Source organism: Mugil cephalus, chromosome 21 (assembly GCF_022458985.1).
Source record: "Mugil cephalus isolate CIBA_MC_2020 chromosome 21, CIBA_Mcephalus_1.1, whole genome shotgun sequence".
NCBI classification, from domain to species: Eukaryota; Metazoa; Chordata; class Actinopteri; order Mugiliformes; family Mugilidae; genus Mugil; species Mugil cephalus.
Window position 1 is genome coordinate 18,686,023 of NC_061790.1, and position 20,426 is coordinate 18,706,448.

Below are 20,426 nucleotides of genomic sequence, written 5' to 3' on the forward strand. Positions count from 1 at the left end.
CAATTCTGATTTTCTTGAAGGAAACCAAACAGAAACATTAGTGGTTTAGGATAAGACTTTTCATGTTTTTGAGGTTACTATTTCAAGCTTTGGCTGTGATCCTGATCCTGACATACTGTATCATGCCTAAGGAAAGGAGGGTACGCAGAAGCAGCTGTTCAAAGTATCATACTTTGTTTTTGAGAGTATTGGAAAAAACAAGGATTAGTCAGACATTGTCAACCAGCACATGGTATCCAAACTCGGTGTGACGTGTAAATGTGCATTTATTTTGAGCCGCGATTAAGGTGATTTGGGCACGTTTGGAGTAGTAGGCCTTGTAAATGGTTTTCTTAACCAAAGAAAAAGATGGTCTGTCTTTTCAGAAGTTGTTATATGGAAGCTGGGTATTTACAAACAAATGAGCTTCCAGAGAATGTATTATCTCTTTTGAGGCTACTCTTCTGCAGAATTCTGAAAGCATGTTGGAAAGTGACTGAATTATATTTTTTCTGTTCTTGTTTCCAAAAGCAGTAGATAGAAAAATAGATATATGTATTTCATAAATCTCTTTTCCAGAAAGAAATTCAACAAGTACAGTGGTTTTTATAATCATGCAAATCCAGCCTGCTGTTGATTTACTGTAAAAAAAAAAAAAAAAAACATTTTTCTCCCTTTGACATCTGCCGACTCGCTCTCTCTCTGTCAGTTTTGTAGCTGTATTGGCACCCTTTTATTTCTTTGATGAGAAAAGAAGCCTAGTAAGCCCTAGCCTTTCCAGTTTTAAACCAGATAATACTGTTTAGAACTTCAGTTCTAAAAACTGAAGAAGCTACTTGATGAGTAGCGAAGCGTCTCCTCAAAACTCTTCATGTCCACTTGCCCTTTTTAATGCTTTTTGGAGATACCATGACCTGCATGACTGAAACCCTTCACAGACGTATTGCTACGCACTTTGGGACCAGCACCCTTCAACTAGAGCGGGCCTATGAGAGGACCTTGAGGAAACTTGCCAACTTCAACCACATCTGTTTCAACCTGAGATGCAGGCAACATAAGATTAACCTGCCAACACCTAGGCTCCACAGTGAAGGGCCACAAAGCAGAACAGATTCTGCAGAAAGCTCAACCCCAGCTACTCAACTGGAGAGTGAAGCAGGTTCACTTCACCTTTGACTCACTCAAATCTGAAACCAAACAGTGTTTCAATGCACTGACATCACAGCTACCTGAGGACATTCTGGAGGAAGGTTCCAAGTTTGTGGAAACAGTCCATACCACACAACATATAAAGGGTAAGGCCAGAAACAGAAGTTTTTGTTTTTACAAACGCAACAAAACAACCAACACAAATCGGAGGAACCAACATGAAGGTGAAAGGATGACCGCACCACACAGCTTGACATCCAGGAGAAGTGGGTCCGAGAACCTGCCAGCCCTTGCCAGTGCAAAAACGGCTTCTTCAGCAAGAAATGATCGCGTCCTGATCCGTATGTTCAGGGAAAACCACCGATTGACATCACAGGAGCTCCAACAGCAGCAATCAAACCAAACTGGTGTCCAATGTTCCACCTGCACTGCACGTGGTCGACTTAAGGCTTAAGGTCCTACAAGGCTGTCAAGAAGCCCCGGATCAATGAGAGACAGAGGTTAGCCCGACGTTGTTGGGCCCAAGCACACAAGAACTGGACAAGGAATTAGAAGAAGATTCTGTGGTCGGATGAGTCCAGTTTCCAGCTTTATCTTCCTCCTGCTAATGTGTGGGTACACAGAAGACCAGGTGAAGCATGATCTCCAGCATGTACAGTACCTACTGTCAAACATGGTGGAGGCAGTGTCATGGTTTGGATGAATGAGTGATGCTGGTGTTGGTCATCTCACTGTCTGTGATGGCACATTGAACTCTGTCAAATATTGTGCCATTCTCCAAACCCACATGCTCCCTTGTGCATGTGCACTGTTCCTTCACAAAACTGGATGTTTCAACAAGATAATGCCCTTTGCCACACATCCAGGGCCAGTAGAACTTGGCTGCAGGAGCACAGTATCCAGGTCTTAGAGTGGCCAGCTCAATCCCTGGACATGAGACCCATTGAAACCTGTGGTGAATTATCAAAAGGTCTGTTTCAAAGCACAAACCAAAGAATTTAGAGGAATTAAAAGTAGTAATTAGTAGTAATTCATGAAAAATGGGACAAGATTACCCTCAACAGTGTGAGAGGCTCATGGGGAACATGGCAGCCAGGATTAGAGCTCCACTGTGCGCTAATAGCAGGACTACTAAATATTAATTTGATGTGATGATTTATTTATTTGTTCAGTTTTGAACACATTCTGTTATTTGTTGACTTTGATCACAACAATGTTGAGAACGGACATATTGAAACTCTCAAGAATTTAGTTTTGTTAGTTTTTCTTGTAAATAATAAACAAAAAATAAATATAATTTGTATTTGTTTGTGTCTGTCTAATGCAGCCACACCTTCTGAAACACAAAAAAGATTTTTTCCACAAATATTTCGTGATAATATTTGAGATTGTATGAAATTTTAAAGGTGTCCTAAATCTTTTTTCCACCACTGTACCTTCCAGCTTCTTCTTACCTCGTCCAAACAATCTCCTCTTTTCCCTTTCCTCCTTTCTCCAGCCCACAGAGATGCAACTCTGCAGCCTTTTCAAACATTTAAAGTGTTTCAAGTTAAAGGCTGATAGTCCATTGATTACATAGAGAGGCTCTTCCCTGTGTTTCTAAGACCTCACATTTTCCCACAGTGGGAGGGGTTGGTCAACCTGGGGAGCTGGTGCCCTTGCCTGCTTCCAATCAGCCACCATCTGCAGGCTGTGGTGCTGAAGAATTTTTGATTTCCTGCACACACAGTCCCCCACCACACACATGCACACAAACACTCTCATAACCCTGTTTTCAAAAGTAGGCAACTAAAAGCCGAGCAGGCCTTCTCACTGAGTTGATCCCCGCGCTGTGTGCTCTGTGGGGCCCAGGCTTCATGGCACAGTTGAGTGCAGTTTGGATTCTGCACATAATGTGTGGTTTGTTTCCGTTTTGGAGACATTGCCTGGAATAAAAGAACTGCCTCACGCTGTATGGGTTCTCATGTTTAAGCCTAGCATACTTGGAGTAACTGTGTTGTCGAACAGTGTTATCGTTAGTAGGAATAATTTAAATGAATGAGTGGAAAATATTATTGTCTGAAACTAATATTTATATGCTGAATCTTTCATTCTGAACTATAATCTCATAATAAGATTCAACATTGACACTCTTCTTTTGGACAAACCATTCAAGTTTCAGGATGTTTTAAAATAGTCTTGTTGAATATGCACAACTCATTGAAGTTCATTTTAGTGGGAGTTTAAAGTGTTTATTTTATTCAGACTTGTGACATTAACATAGTGAGAAATCGCTTTATTTCGGTGGGTAACAGCTTTTGTGATGACTCCAAGTTCTTTTGTTAAGACTGGTCCTCTATAAAATGTCCATGTGTGCTTAAGCTGTGTGGGAGGCAAGGTGATGCCTGTGGTTCCTTAGAGTCATTGAATCAGAATTAAATGTACAAAAAAAGAGAGTATGAGTCCAGTTGCATTCTTCAAGAACGAGTAGTTTGTGAGTAATTCACAGAAAACTGAAGGATGGCATGGGAGAAAAATATGGAACTGCTGTTCGTTTGTTTCTATCAGGAATGTAATCTGAGCTAAACTATGCTGCCACAGCTGAGCATTACTGCTTAGAAAATATGACTCTTAAAACTAGGATTGGGTAAGGCCACTGTTTCACCAAATATTATTATCATGTGTAGAGATTCTTTAGCCTGTCAAAGCCAGCCTCAATTCTCATCTATATCGGTATGACCCTGGTAACTCACTATTAGGTTTTCATCATAGAGCTTTTTTTTAACTGATTTTCAACAGAGAAAACCTCTACGAGCAACATGATAGTCGAACAAGCAATCTGAACCATTTTGTTGTAAACAAAATGAACTCCAGGCCATGATGATGCCGTGATGACAACGGCGCTGTTACTTTTCCATCACCACATATTCCACACACAACGTGATGGCAGGTCTTGGCCAGGGAATATTCAGTTCCCAACAGGGTAACTCCAGACCAACCTTCAGCTACAAGCTAGGCTGTAGATTCTCTGAAGACTAATGCTGTAAATAAGGTACTTTGAAATCTGATGCAAACGTACTAATTCGGTATTTATCCCAAAGTTGTCACATTAATGTACTAATTATTTAATGTTACCAGCAAGGCCAATATGTCCTTTCTTTGGTGAGTGTGTGCTGCAATGAGTGCTTCAACAGGAAATCTTGATTGATATTGAATCCTCCAAATGAAGATTATTTTGAATGGCCTTTTCAAAACCGGTAGAACATCAACAATCCTTCGTAATATAATCCTTTGTAAACTGCTCTTTACTCTCTTTAAGTGCATTCTTTGCTGTCTGGCAAATCTGTCACTTAGCACGAATCTGTAAATATTCAATATTGGCCGATCTTATTTGTATTCTTCTAGATCATGTGTCCATAGTGTGACTGTATTAAGCCCTATATGTAGTGTTGTGAAACTTCTTCCTATAACAGTGCATTAACACCCGAAGTTCTGGTAGAGCTGTGGTACTGAGAGGGTACCTCGTAACTTTGCTCCAGAAGGTCCAGCAGACGGCAAAAAACCTGTGCTCCGTACTTCAGAAATGAGCTGGCCATCCTACGCAGTAAACTCTGTAACCTGCCTAAACCATAACATACCAAAGTTTGGCCTTGGCTAATCTAGTCACTGTAAAAATGCTTGGATCAGCCTTGATACAGATCGATACATCTCTAGTAAGCAGCTTTATTTCCCCTCATGAAAATAGCGCAATGATCTCAACTCACTTGACCTGGATATTGGTCCTTTGAGTTCTTTTAGCAGTAGCTGGGTGTTGCATTTTTGTCATTGTGCATGTACACAGAGGTTGGTGTGTGCGCTGGACACGCACGTGCACGTCTGTTGATTCTGTGGAAGACTGGCCAGCAGCCCCAACAACATCCACTGCCAATTAGTTCCTTTATTTGTTTAAATTTTGCTGGACCAAGTCACAGCCGTTAGACATTCCATTTAATCCTGTGGGCTGCTCCTTAAAGCTGCAGAAGACGCTTCTGATTGAACTGAGACAGGATCATTACTTTATCCACTGTAGTAGGTATTTTAAATGCCATCAGAAGACACATCATTTGTGGATTTGCTTTAATGAATCAGCGCTGCCCCGAACAAACATGACACTTCACAAATTGACATGGCGTTTTGTGTTTTTGTTCCCTGTCATGTATGACCTCTTTGTTTGCATCAACTAGTTTCGTTTCACACCAGCTACAGCGTCAGGTGCTGGGTTTAAATTTCCGCCAAAGTCTCCTGCCGATTATTTTTTTCACGTTTTATTTAGGCTTTAATTGATTTGGACATTTTTAGGTGCGTTCAGTCTAGAAGAGTGAATGAGTCCATTGATGGAACATGGCAGGCCTGCTACCTCCAGAAATGAGTGTGGGGCTCTGGGTCAATGCTTTGGCAAAGTGAGTAGCGGCTTCAGCAATGGAAGCTTTGTCCCATCTCTGCTGGTAGTGCAGTGCTGCTTAAGGCCCTGTTTCCCCACTGCCCTACGGGAAAACAAGGACTAATCCACCTCTTTCAGAACCTCCCCCACACATGGACTGACTTCAGCCCTATAATTACCTACAGTGAAGAGGTGTGGATCTTTTTGTTTTTCAAGGCAGGAAACAATCTAACCACATTGTTGACCTGTAACTGGGTCAGCTGCCAAGCAGTTGTTGGATTTTTTTCCCCCTATGAGTTGATCTGCCCAGCCTTCTGAGCAGAGCCTGGATTGTGCTGTGTTGCCCCTTTGCACTGATGTTTCCTTTTGGCCTGTGAATCAAACAGGTTCATGTCAAAAGTACTGTGTGAAGTTAGATACTTTAAAGGCCTCATTTTCTTTTGGCTTTATTTGCTTTCTGCTTTACTGCAAGGAGTGGGCTTTGTTCTAACCGTGTAATCTGAGATGTGGCACCCTTTTCCCTCTGGTTTGCATTTAGAGGCTCTTCTAGCTGCGTTTTGTGGTTCTTTTTTTGACAAACTCCAAATGAACTCCACCATCTGTTTAATGAAAAAAGGTATATTTATTTTAAACTTTCTTCTTCTTCTTTATCTTTACAGTTCCCTCTCTGATGAAAGAATATCTTTATCTGCATATTGACAACTCAGATTTTGTTCAGGCTCCTTATAGATCATATTCAAATAGCTCCTCTTCCTTCTATCAACTATAGGCATTTTGCAATGGCCACTTACAGATTTTCAGTTACATCCTGGCCCATTCTTATAAACTCAAACAAGGCAGACACAGTGCCACATGTTTTATTTTCCTCATCATTAAGTGAGTGTGTGTTTAAATGTATCTTTTGTTCTGAATCATGTCACTTACTCTACATTTACTTGCAAAAGAATTCTGACTTGTTTTTGCACTCTGCATCATACAGGACTGAGCTGCTCAGAACTTGATGGGGTGTGGGGTGTGCTTAATTTGTCACAATGTTTTGATTGGCATATTTGAATATCCCACAGGAAGATATTTCGAAAGAGTGTGGTTAGAAGAAACATGTGGGATAACAAAAAAACATGCCTGTCATGCACTTACACTTCCAAGTTTTCATGACTGTTCTGTTCCATGTTCCATGTCACTTTGTCAGTGTTGTAGTGTCTCCACATGCAAGAGGTCAATGGTCAGAGAAGATGCTTTATACCTGAGGGAGCTCCACATCAGTGCCTGGACTAGATGTTTGTAATGTGGACCAATGAATCAATGGGATATAGAACCAGTGTCTTGACTACTGTAGTGAAGTTGCAAAATGGTCAGTGTTTGTCTTGACCAGCTCTCTGGTATTCATTTATTTCATGCATTGAATGAGGACATAAAACAGCACTTGAGGTTAAAACTCCACCAGCCAACACTTTTAAAGTCCAGAGTCCTGCACCAGGTCGGGTACCTACTGGATAACCCGCAAAGAAACGTGTAACTGGCAGAAAATAATTTAGTTTTAATTCACCTTTTCATAGGCACGATTAATATGAACTAGCTGTGAGGAGAGGCAGCGCAACAGAACTGGTTTCAACAGAAACTTTTGGTTGTTTGAGAACGTTAACGGTCGTCCTGTCAGAAGCTATGCAGAAAATAAATCACCAGCATCTTTGCTGACACTAGCAGCACAAAAGAAAATGCAGCATACAAGCGTGCTTTGCTGCCATTTGGAAAAGGTTTTCCAGTGGTTTATTAAGGGTTATGCAACAAAAAAAGAGTCCCCCACAATTACATAGTCAATAACAAACACACTGTGTAGCCCTGCTGCTCGCTGGCTTCGCTCTGCAACTGCACGTTATTAGCCACGTTACTAGTGGAGTGTAAAAGATGTGTAGGTGGTGAGAGCTCCCAGACCACACTACTGTTCAGTTGAAAAACTTTTTTCTCTAGTAGTTATGATTTCCTTCTTCTTCTTCTTTTTTTTTTTTTTTTTTTAATTTTAGGAACTTGGTGGGGGAAACTTCTGAAATTATTGCTTTCTGTTTTCATCTCTAATATTCTGTGATAATGAAACAGACATCCTCACATGTCTGATGGATGTCTTGTATACCAGAGCTGCACATTGATGCCTTCACTACTTCACGAATGCTTATTTCTTAACTGAACACAGCCTTATCTAGTTCATATGACGAGGTGGAGAGGAATATTCCATTCAGAGAATAAACTAAAGAGAGACTTTTTCCTGTGTACCGTTATTGTTATAAAATACGATTGAGAGAACATAGTTTTCACCAAATGTTTTCTTTCTTTGTTCTTATTCAGAAGATGTTCAAAATGAAAGCTGTTTGCTGCCACAACTGACGCCCCGGTGCACTGAACGGAACAAGCACTCCTGACCTGGCAACAGACGAATGGCCCAGGGAAGCCACCAGATTAACATTCAGGTTTTGCATGACCTGCGTCAAAAGTTCCCTGAAGTCCCAGAGTGTGTTGTTTCCCAGTGTGTTCTACAGGTACGAGTTCCAAAAGATGATAATAAGAAATTGCAGAAATGTCAAAACTGTTTGTGGTAATGTGGAGTTAAATATTTAATTTAAATAATTTCAACTGTTCTCATAATTCATTCCAACAGCAATTTAGTGGATCCGAAATAAGAGATAATCTAAATGTTCAAATATAGACGTTGTTATCCTTGTCAAAAATCTAGCGTTGGCTTCCTTCTATTAAGCAGTAAATGAGTTCACTGATGTTAGTACCTGCGGTCTACACAGACTTACAGCCAATATACAGTCGTGAGAAAGAAGAACTTGGAAAGTTTAGATTTGAAGACGCCCAGATCAGTGAAAGTAAGAATTCAGAATTAAGCAGCATTTTGTTGGGTGTGGTTTCTGTTAACTGTCAGTGCTTTAGTGTATTATTGTCTTGGAGTGTAATGAACTGTAAAGGTTAATTCCATAAATGTAGCAGGTTGCTGTGTCATTGAGACAAAATATATTGGCTTCACTGAGCATTGTAAAATAAGAATAAAACATTAGCTTCTTTGTTTCTTCATCTTTGAGAGTTCTTGTGTGAAACCTGAACTTGACACACTGTTTAATTCCTCTCTTTCTTTCACGCAGAACAACAACAATTTAGACGCTTGCTGTGAATACTTGTCCCAGGTCAGTCCGAGCTACCTGTACAGTGAAGAAGGGAGCCTTGGCTTTTCTGACGACCCCGGCTTCAACAGGTTGCGTAATCACATGACCCAGCTGAACCTAGGTTTGCAGTCTCAAAATGTGCATGTGGCCCCAGTTCGGGACGGCCTGAGAATGAACGGCAGCCGGACTCTGGCCCACAGCCTGAGTGACGGGCCCCTCCAGACAGGCACGGCCCCCAACAGTGACTTCTTTCAGCAGGAGCCCCAATCAGCCCCAGTACAGGTGCCCTCTACTCTTAATGTGTTTGGTGTGATGGAACCCACACGAAAACCACAGCCACCACAGCACCTTGGACTCTACCCTCTAGGTGGCAAAGGAGCAACTATGGGTGCTCAGCAGACTCAGCGCTTCAACCCCATTACCGTGACACTAGCTCCTCACATCCAGACAGGACGCAACACCCCTACTTCTTTGCACATACACGGCGGGACACAGTCGGGCCTCGGCAGTCCACAGGGTAACTCCATCTACATCCGACCTTATGTTAGCCAGCCTGGTACGACCCGGCAAAACCAGCAGCAGGGAGGCAGGGCCCAGTACAGCCCCACTTCCCAGCCCCAGCAGCAAATCTACCAGATCTCACACCCCTCCTCTTTGTGCTCCTGGTCCGGCCCGCAGCACTCCTCCTCCTCACATACCTCACAGCACCAGACCCAGGGCCACCAGACCTCTCATGTCTACATGCCAATCAGTTCTCCCACAAATCCCCAGCCGCCATCCATTCTTCCCAGTGGAAGCCAGGCCTCTTCCTCTGGCGCTCCTTCGTGCTCTTCGTCCTCCTCCTCCTCCTCCTCCTCTGTCATGCCCGGCTCCCTGTCTACCATCAGCCAGTACAACATCCAGAACATCTCTGGTCCACGGAAAAATCAAATAGAGATCAAACTTGAATCTCCTCAAAGGAGCAATTCCACAACAGCAGTGCTGCGGGCAAGCGGTGGACACCGTTCATCCTCCACCTCCTCTTCTTGTCCCTCATCTTCCTCCTCTTCAGCTGGGGTGGCTACTGTTCCCAGCACCCCTCTGTCCATTGGAGGCCCTGGTCTGAGTCGCAGCCAACCCACTGTTTACATCTCTGCCAGCCCGCCTACTGCTGCTACCACTCCTTCTGAGGAGGCCATCGTGGCCTCAGCCGGCTCCCGCTCTCAACCCAAGTTTTATATTTCTGCCAATGCGTCCAGTGACGACGGTGGGGGAAGGAACCCTCCCACAGTCTACATCTCAGCAAATCCTCCCTTGCCAGGGACCTCAGGGGCCAGGAGCCAAGTGAGCATGGGCCCAGCATACATTCACCACCATCCACCTAAATCCCGTGCCTCTGTCGGCGGGGGAGGCACAGCTTCTTCCCCTCGTGTGGTGGTGACTCAGCCTAACACCAAATACACTTTTAAAATCACTGTGTCTCCCAATAAGCCCCCAGCTGTGTCCCCTGGAGTCGTGTCCCCGACTTTTGAGCCCAACAACCTCCTCAGCCTACCCTCAGACCACCACTTTGTGGAGCCAGACCCCCTGCATCTCTCAGACCCGCTGTCGCCACACAGGGAAAGGCCGAGTGAGCCTCGGAGGCTCAGCATGGGCTCTGATGATGCAGCGTACACACAAGGTGAGCAACACTGAGTGTCACTGGGAGGGTAATCTAGTGTTCCTCTGGAAAAGACAATTCACCAGTATTTATGTTCATTACCAGTTTCATGCTTTACAGTAATTACAACACTTTTAGTACAATGTTGACTTCGCTTTTGATGTTCTGTATCAACACCTTTCAGTTCTTATACGTTCAAGTTTGCAAATACTTTAGGTTAAGAGTTAATGCCTATAGCTTGGGCCCAAATACTCAAATATTTACAGACATTGTTGACACTGTTATTCCTTTGCCGCATAGCCCTCTAAAGTCTTGTTACGACTGTTTGTTTCGTCGTTTATGGTTGTTTATCAAAGGTTAAGTGGGTAAAGAGAGCACTTCCTCTGCAACTATCTTGTGCACAGTGATGAAGCAAAAAGTCTACTTTTAATAATAAATAATAGTATACAGTTATTTTTTACTTGCAGTAGAACCTAAATGCTTTTTCCACTCCATTCTGCCAAGAAACCAATTTTACTATGAAGTATACTGTTATTTTAAAAGTCGCTTTGCGTAACATCCACTGTAATGTATTTCTGAGCCAAACTGTGTGTACTCGCTGTCACTATTGTTCAGCCCTGGTGGAAACGCTGCTCTGCATGTTCATTCCCACAAGACAGTTAAAAGGAAAGGCGACTTGCTTAGCGGGGCTCGTGCGATGACTCCTGTGTGAGTCCTCCACGCTGAATGCCCCATCCTTCCCTGAGACTTGCAGATTCTGCTGTGTGAGTCAAACATGTCAGAGCTGACTGCTTGTTTCCTTTTTTGGGCTTTTGACTCTGATTATGTGTGAGTCACTGGCTGTGACTCTCGCAGTGTGGTGACTACCACCAAGAGGGGCTCGGCAGAGATGCTGCCTCTGCTGCTGACCCTCATCAGCTCAGTTCCCTCCACTTGATCTGCTGTGGCTTGCGGAAATGTGCATAGACACTCACTGATGTGCTTGACTGAGTCACATTTGACGCTATACCTGGTACAGACACACCTGTGACCACAAAAGAGTTATTGACACATTAACGATAACCGTCACCAGGACTGTATCTTTTATTGTCTTTGAGTAGAATACGATCCTTGTTATTACGTAACACTGGCCACATGTATCTGAGGGAAAACCAGTTTCAAATGCACTCACATCCTTCAGTCTTTGGCTGGATACTGTTTGGCAGTAAACACTATTCATTTGATTCGGCAACCAGTCCTGAGGGACGCTATCTTTTTTTAATACGTCTATTTGTTTTGAGGTGTTTGTTATTGTGTGGGTTAGTAACACAGTCAGACTCTACACGACAAGATAGAACTTTGTGAAACAGAATCAAATTCATCAGCTGCATTCCAGTAAACCGGGGATAATAATGAGACTAACCGCCACCCTGAATTCCTGCATCTCCAAAACAACAATTAAAACAAGGCGTTGCCAATAAGTTTCATCCTGCATCTCCGTGATATATTTGTCTCTGAAACATAATTTTGTGACTAGCTGAAAAGAGATCAAACAGTGTTTTCAGACAACACCTTTTTTTTCTTTCTTTTTTTTTTTTTGAGGTGACTTTTTGGACAAGTTGCACACTTCCGAGAAAGGGTGGCTGAGTGACACAGAAACATCAAAGGTCTAACAGCTCACTTTCGTTAAGTCGGTGTAAAATACAAGTCGCGGTGAATCTGCTGAAGAAGTTGCCAGCGTAGCACCATTATGTCTGTGGTCAATGAAAGCGCTGGTGCCGCTAGCTTTACGTGACACGGACTCTGATGTGTGAAGAAGCAGGTAGCAGTTTAGGCCGAGGTCGGGAGATTGAGTTCATGTGGATCTTTCCTTCACAAGACAAACAGGTAGGACATCATGTCAGTCGTCAGCGTGCAGTGGCATGTGTTTGTGTACAGCAGGAGAGAGCTGTTTATCATTGAAAGCCTGCGTAGGAGGGATAACAGCCTGTCAGCACATTTATTTAATGAGTACACATCATAATGAATTGTGGGGGAAATGCAGTATGTGACTTGAGTAGATTATGTGCTTGGTTATGGTTCTGTTTTACACACTGAAGCACACTCACTGATAGGTAACAGTAAAGAATCTAATGTAGTTCTGTGTCACTCATTACACACAGCCGGGTATACTCAAACCTCAATTCATCATTGTGTGCAAAGAAAGATAAGATAAGATTGACGTCAGCGCAACTTGTTTTATTCTGGTGTTTTGATCTTCAGTTTCTAAATATGATAACAATAAAAACAACAACCAGTAATGGTAATCTGAAACTATCCCTTAAATTCAAATTTGAGGTTAAATCGTGTTTGCATTTTTGGGAACCGTTTACCAGATCTGTGACCGCAGCTCTTTCGCTGACAACACTGTTTGCTTTTCCCCTCTCATCTTTCAGCATTGTTGGTGCATCAGAAGGCTCGGATGGAGAGACTGTGGCACGAGTTGGAAATGAAGAAGAAGAAGCTGGAGAAACTAAAAGAGGAGGTCAACGAGATGGAGAATGACCTGACCAGGAGACGACTGGAGAGATCCAACTCAGCCTCTCAAATTCCTTCTGTAAGATTTATTCCATTGTATGTGAATGTGCCCCCTGCGCTTTTGTTGAAGCCATTGTAATGCAGTAAGATTTAAGTGAGCATGTCCAGCTACAAAGATCCCCAGACTCAATCAAACCAGACAGCCTTCATTTATATGGTAGGTATCTTTCTCACCCTCGTACTGTGGTGCTACTTGTTGAACATTAATCTCTATACGAAATGTGTGGTAATGTCCAAATTTGGTTTCGATGTTTCCCAGCTAACAGCAAATTCAAACATTTATTAAGGATGTTTGAAAAGGAAAAGAGACTCTTAGCCAACATCTGTTACTGACGGACCGATCAATCTTTCGACTAGAAATGTATGTTATTAAGAGTCGTCATAGATGTTTCTCATAACTGCCAACAAATGCATTTCTTGTTTTTATTGACAGATAAAAGGCTGAACAGACAAAACTAAATGATCAGGGTCAGATTGCCAGACTTGGTTCCTGCTCACAGCACATCAGTGCTCCTACACCATGAAACTATGTTGATTACAGGGTCTGTTTTTGATCTGGCTGATATTGTTCCATATTTTCAGACTGTCTGAGTTGCTCAGTTCATTTTGGAGCAGCAACTTTTGCAGCTACTTACAGAGAAAAATAGCATTTAAAAGCAAAATATAAAGTCACCATATTTATTTTCCACATAACTTAATGCGTGTGTTACATTAACAGCAGGGTCTTTGTTGAAACCCTGTGGGTTCAGATAAAGGGCCGTTCTTAGCTTTTTGTGTTGAGTCAGCTGTTTCTGTCAGCTATTACAGTTTGAGTCAACAGAAGGCGGCTTGGAGGGTTAATTGGCTGCTGTTGCTGAGCTCAGTAGCTCCTTGCTTCAGTGTTGTTTACTGAGTGGAGCCAGTTCTGGAGATTGGAATGGCTCTCCTTCTGACACAGATCTGCTCGTCGGACTTGGCTGCAGGATGTCCTGTCTTGTCCTCCTTACAGTGTTGTGTGTCAGGAGACTAAACGGCCGAGCCTTTTCTCTCTCACTCTCTTTCAGATCGAGGAAATGAAGCAGTTGCGCTGCAAAAACAGGTCACTGCAGATCGACATTGACTGCCTCAGCAAAGAAATCGATCTTCAAGCAAGAGGTAAGGTTTCTGCATTCCTGTCGTTCTCAGATATCAAATATCTGGTACTCGGGTGGTATTAAATGTCCAGTTTATATTACGTATATAATTTGCAATGATGAAGTGAACAGTATGTCATTAAATGAGGGAGGCCAGATCTGATCAAGGCCCTGCAGCTGTAGCAGGTCAGTCAGGCCACCTCATATCCTCCCGGCACACGCAGTCAAGGTGTAGCCATTGTACTGTTAACTACCAGTTCTTCCTGAATTGCATCCTGTTGCTGGTTGGTAACAAGGGATTTATGGGCCCCCTGGCAGCAGTCCACTGCTGACAGAGATGGAGCCACCAGCCAACTGGTTTACACAGGTGAAGGCAGGAAAGCAACTGCTCACGCCAGTGAATAGCGCCTCTCACTCACTGCAGCTACAGATCTGGTGATCGCCTTACAACTCGCTGCACGCAAACGAGACCCAGGCTATGATTTAAACCAAAAAAACAAACAAGAGGTAATAAGTGATTGGCTGCATCAGTCACATTGTATAATTTTCCATGAGAAAACTGTAAGCTGTGTTGAACAGGCAAACAACTGGGGAAATGGCTTTCGCAAGAACTGATCCAAGATCAGAGGAGGTCCACCTTTCAACATTTTACAGACCAAAGTATGTCTACGCAGGGAAAAATATATCTTCATAGCTTCTTCTGTTATGTGCATAAACCTTTGGTTTTAAAAAGTCCATCCTGCTGCTCATTAATTGAAGCTGTTATGAACATTGTAGTACTATCATCATTGTAAATGGTGTGTAGCACATATTTATCTTCATTGTTTGAGTTATTTACGCACATGAAAACTTACTGCCACTCTGATGTAAAAGGCTTCACATAAATGATTACTGCACATTTCTGGTCATACCTTTGCAATGGTATGCCTTCACATGTATTCAGTCTGTTAAATGTAAACCTATAGTTTCATTCTGTTTCCATCTGTGTACAGGACCACACTTTAATCCCAGTGTAATCCATAATTTTTATGACAACATTGGATTCCTTGGTCCTGTCCCACCCAAACCCAAAGGTACTTTATCTGTTGGTAAGTTTAGAAAAGGTTGCATGGTCATGTCTGACATTTCTCGTTTCATAGGACGCAATCCTTTCATTTTATTGGACGTCTTGTGTTCAATTTACTATATCACGTCAGCTCCTTATGCCCCAAGGCCAAGTCAGGCATGTGGTCAGCATTCAGTTCACTCTGTTTGTTTGTTTTTGCATTTTGTCTTGCCGTGTTTGCAGACTGCATTTACTGACACAAGCTTAAAACCTGCCATTGCTAACTTTACCGTCTGTCACTGTTTGATTCATGTGCGTTGTATGAGAACGTGTCGTTGAAGCCAGTGCCACAATGATTCAGTTAAAGTTCACACGTTAATGTTTTCACCTCGCACAATGGCAACAAAAGAGTGAGAAGAGTGACACCACCAAGGTGCTGAATCAGTAGATGAGGAAATTAAAGTGAATTTCTTGAGTGAGTAGCAGCTCAATAGAACTCAATACATTTAATGAGTGGGACGAACTGAAAACATTTCACAGGCATTGATGTGACCTCTTTATGACCGCTCTGACCTCTGGTCCTTCCCCTGCCGTGTCACGTTACGTCTGTCCCTCTCCTCTCCGTCTTCCCCTCGTGTCCTTCAATCACGTACCTCATGTTTTGCATGTTCCACAGATTTTTGCACAGCTTCTGCTTGAGCCTACGTGATGCACATTCAAATTACACACCCTTACTTTTAATGCTGCATTTATTCTTTGAAATTCTGTAGATATTTAAGCTCATATATATATATTAAGTCATGTCAATTAAATGTGTGTTAACTTTTTTGCCAGACATTGTTTTCTTATCTCAAGTTCGTATGGAATGAATGGATAAAACTACACACATTTGGACATTGTAGAAGATGCCAGTACCTGAGAATAGGGGGTGTGCACATGATGTCACAGCCAGCGGATGTCTCTGTGGTTACAGCCACTGAGTGGTAAAAAGTGACAGTTGATCGTGGAGATTAGCAGCAGTAGTTTGAACCATAGGCTTCATGCTGTGTTTTCTGATGAAGTCATTCCTTAAGTTGCTTCTTCAGTTCCGTTCTGGAGGGTCAGATTAGTTTGTGGATGTTGTTGTTTTGGCGTAGTTACAGCCGTCAGTAACTATTTCAGTTCCTACAACAAATAACAATAAAATAATAAAGGGAAATTTTTATGATCACTACACAACATCCTTCTAACATCCAGTCAGACGCTACAGTACTGTATGGCTAACATTACTTCTCAGTAAAGCTCTTAGCGTTAGCATCTTTAAATTGGCTACATTTATCATAACTGAAATGAACTAAAGCTAACTTAAACTAAAACTAACTGAAACTCAGGATAATCCACATCCAGATCCATACTGGTTAGTTTGGATCATTGTTGAGTCCAGTCGTCCTTAATTTGATCTGATAATCCACATTTTCCCAGGTCTCGCTGTATTTGCTGCCACGTTTCACCATGTTTTTGTGACATCGCTGCATACCCTCTATATCCTCTCAGATTTACTGTTTCCTTCGTTCTGTTATGAGTTCACTTGTGTCAGCTGACTAACAGACACAACTGCTGCTATAGTAGAAGAAAGACCATCAGTTACAGTTAAAGGAATGAATGTGGGCTTAAATGGTAGCTCAGTTTTAAGAGAGGACATTGTCGTGCTAAGTGAGGAAGGGATGAGACAGTGTATTCCTTCATCCAGTAACCAGATAAAAGGCCTGAAGTTATTTCAGAGTTGGAAAACTGAATCTACAACATGAATTCAAAGGAACTCTCAGTTCAAATTGAGTTTAGTGTAAAGACTATGATTCATGAGAGCAAATACGCAGACTGTTCGTAAGCATCAAGAACAGAAAGACGACATTTAACATTTAAAAAGCCAGGAAGTTATTAAATAGTGTACTTTGGAGAGAGAGAAACCTCAGGTCAACCTGTACCAGAACTACACCAACAAACAAGGAGGGACATGTGACCTGAACCGTACAATATCATCTTTTAGAGGATTCACTGTCTGGTTGTTTGGGTCCAGACTTCAGGCAGACATTGTCCTAAAGAATTCTACAATAAAGTATAAAATTGAACATTTTATTTATGATCTAGTTAACTTGTCCAATCACGTTTGAGCTCATGTTTGCATTCAATAAACATCCTATGTAGTTTTGTTCAACCTCTCAAATTAAAGCTGCCAGTCTCCACTTTATGCCCACATTCATGATAGAACTGTAAACCTGAATGTTGTTGATTCAACGGCTAAAATAACAAAAAATTAGTCAGTGTCTGAAAATGGGTGCACTATATAATCACAGGAGTCACAGTCAGTGCTGTGGTAAAAAGGCCGTTCAGAAGAAACCTGTTATGATGACACATTGTGCATTCCTGCATGTCTGCACTTTTAAAGCCATTTCTGAGCAGACGCGTTGTGTTTGATCACTGCCAAGCAGGCGACAGTCACATGAGCGCAGGGCACGTAGACACACTGATGCGAAAGCATTCGCACAATCAAAGACCCACGCTGTCCGCGTGTCGCGCTCTGACCTCTCGGTTCTCCTCCCTCTCTAAGACTCGGGCAGTAAGGTTGCGAAGCCCATCGACGACCCGGGCGAGGACGAGGAGAAGCAGTGGAGCTGTACGGCCTGCACCTTCCTCAACCACCCTGCCCTCAACCGCTGTGAACAGTGCGATTTCCCGCGGAACTTCTGAGCCAACGAGGCTGTGATGCGCCGCCCTTTCCTCTGCCCTCCTGTCTTCTACCAGACTAGAACACACAAGGGCCCTTTCTGCTTCTTTTTTTTTTTTTTTTTTTTTTTCATCACAGATGTATGAGAACTCGGACCGTCATTGTGCATCACGCGGCCTGTTTTTTTTTTTTTTTTTTTTTTTTTCCTCCGTTTTTCTTCTTTCTCCAAGGTTTGTAGAATGCTGTCCACCGAAGGCTTGACTGGATAGTGTTTACAGCTTGTGCTTCTTCCTAAAGGCCAGCAGCGTCAGACGATACCTCACCTTAGAGACTCGGATTGCGTGGGGTCACCTCTCCCCCTGTTCTGCTCGACGGGTGACACTTTACCCCCGGGGATACCTTGCTGCTCCCACTTACAGTATTACGAGCGTGGCCCTGCAGTGTGACGTACACACACTTACACGTGCACACAACCACACGGGTGCCAACGTGCCTTTGCTGAGTTCATGGTTTAGTTTTTTCTTTTTCTGTGGTGGCATGACCGAGGATTGGGAACTGTGTTCAGCCGCCGCACACCATCTGAAGGGAAAACCAACAGACTACTCGTGGAAAAGTTTGTTTGCTGTTTCTAAAGGATGCCAAAGGGGGAATAGCCAGTGTCGCTGCCACTCAAACGTGCCTCTTGTCCCCCCCCCCCCCCCCCGCAGCATCCCCGTTCTGTGTCTTCAATCATGAGTTAATGGAAAAAAGAAAAAAAAAAAGAAACGTCATTGCATGCTTTGTGTACAGTACACGGAGGCAGAAACTCCCCTGGAGCTTTTTACTGTACATAATTTTAGAATGTGCCTTAAAAATCTTCTTCCTCACACTATGAATTACTTTTATTTCCTGTAAGTATAGCTTTATAGACTTTATTAACTTTTTTTTTTTTTTTGTCTTGTTTTGTTTCCCTTTTTCCAAACAAATAAGCACCGTGCTCCCTTTTTAAGCTTTTTACTCGATTTCTGTGAGAGTTGAAGCCTTGCAGAAGGAGAGGAGCAGAGCAATTAAAAGCCCTTGCAGTCATCATGAAGCTACATCTGCCTAGTCTGTTCATCGCTTGTGTTATTGCTGTATTCCCTGTGTACGATCTGCAGATGCAGCAAAGTGGAAGGCGATGGAGGAGTCTTTTTTTTGTGTGTTTCCTTTGTTTTCCAGGACGCCAAATATGTTCGAGACTGTTGGGGGTGGGGTGGGGTGGTAAAAATGCAAAATTACAAACTGCCATCTATTCTGACAACTGGAATACAGGTTTGATGTTTGGGGACAACTACACCTCAGTGCAAAGAGACACTCATTTTCCAGTACAATCAGCGTCGATGTCGAAGCTCCTGGAGCAGCTGGTTGGGTTCCAGGTTTCCATGTTGCCACGCGCCTGAATTATGTCTCTGTTCCTATAATGTAGAAGTACCGGAAAGGTCACAATTGTCACATCTTGGAAGCAGACAAGGCGAAAAACCTCAAAACGTAAGCACAACACGACTGTCCACTTTGTATACTCTTATTTTTATTTGGCTCGGTTCATCCTCCTAAGCTTTTATTGATGAGGGTGTTTCTAAAGTTTACTTTTTGTCATTAAGTTACCTTAACTGTGGAGTAGTTACTTTGTTTTTTTCCCACATTTGTGAAATGTTGCCTTGCATTAGTGCCTTTGAATTTGTATCGATAATGTATCCTGTCACATCCAAGTGCCCTTTTAAAACCAAATTCTTAGTATTGTTTAAACCCTTTTAAAAGTAGAAGATGAATTAATGTCTCTTAAGCACTTATGTCATACTTTTCTCCTTTTCCAGCCCAAAGAAAACCTTTTTTTTTTTTTTTTAAAGCTTTTTCTGCACCTCAGTGTGAAGAGGCAGTTTATTCATGTTATATTAAAATGGGAAAAAAATAATTTGGATATCTAAAGTTTTTGGATCTTAGCTGGGAAACTGTCTTTGTAACAGATAAGTTATTTGTAAAAATAATAAAAAAAAAAATCTATTCTGAATGTGTTTTTGTGTCTTTGTAACCCCACATGCAGGATGTTGTCCACTAGATGGCAGCAGACAACAGCAGATTTCAGTTCCACGTGCAAAATGGAGAAATTGGCATTTCCCTTGGTTGAGTGTTGAGTGTTGGCACCTACACCGTGGATATCACCACACAACCGGTCAAGATATAGGTCTCCTGTGGTACTGCATGAAATTCATAAAGTCAAAATGACAAACGTTAGTCTCTTGTTTCACTGGCGCTGCTGTACTGACATTAACTTAAAATGTAAATATTGCTTGGGACTGGGAGAAGAGAATAATACAAAGAAAGAAATACTTGTTTACTGTGTACTTTGACAGTTGTGAGGAACCTCACACTGTTGGAAAACTGGGAAACAACTTAGTTTGATCAAACCATTCTTTGTGGGAAAATGGGAGAAACGTGTTTTGTTTTTTTGAAAATGTGCTCCTACTTCCTTCAACTCTTTGGTTGTGTGTGAGTGATATCCATGTTCACCGGGTTTCAGGAACCATTGTCTAGTAACCGCCAGCGTCTTGGCCTCTCAGATCAGCGGCGCGGGGTTGAACTGGCTCGAGCAAGTCGCAGCAGGTATGTTGGCTTTAGAGGATGGAAAACACCTGCCATGTCATTGCCTCTCGTTCAGCAGCATTTCTC

At 42.5% G+C, this 20,426-nt stretch overlaps 1 protein-coding gene across 6 annotated transcripts in view; it reads left to right on the forward strand.

Moving 5' to 3' along the window:
• Positions 1-19,767, forward strand: part of tab2 (TGF-beta activated kinase 1 (MAP3K7) binding protein 2) — a 38,705-nt gene extending 18,938 nt beyond the window's left edge. For 2 of the 6 annotated variants that reach the window (XM_047573359.1, XM_047573358.1), the window contains 6 exons: positions 7,868-8,058; positions 8,665-10,345; positions 12,739-12,899; positions 13,924-14,014; positions 14,985-15,080; positions 17,625-19,767. In XM_047573359.1, coding sequence (XP_047429315.1) covers positions 7,957-8,058; positions 8,665-10,345; positions 12,739-12,899; positions 13,924-14,014; positions 14,985-15,080; positions 17,625-17,764 — 2,271 coding nt within the window. In that variant the 5' untranslated portion in view covers positions 7,868-7,956 and the 3' untranslated portion in view covers positions 17,765-19,767. The other 4 variants (XM_047573361.1, XM_047573360.1, XM_047573362.1 and 1 more) reach the window with 4 other exon arrangements.
• Positions 19,768-20,426: the final 659 nt, after the last annotated feature.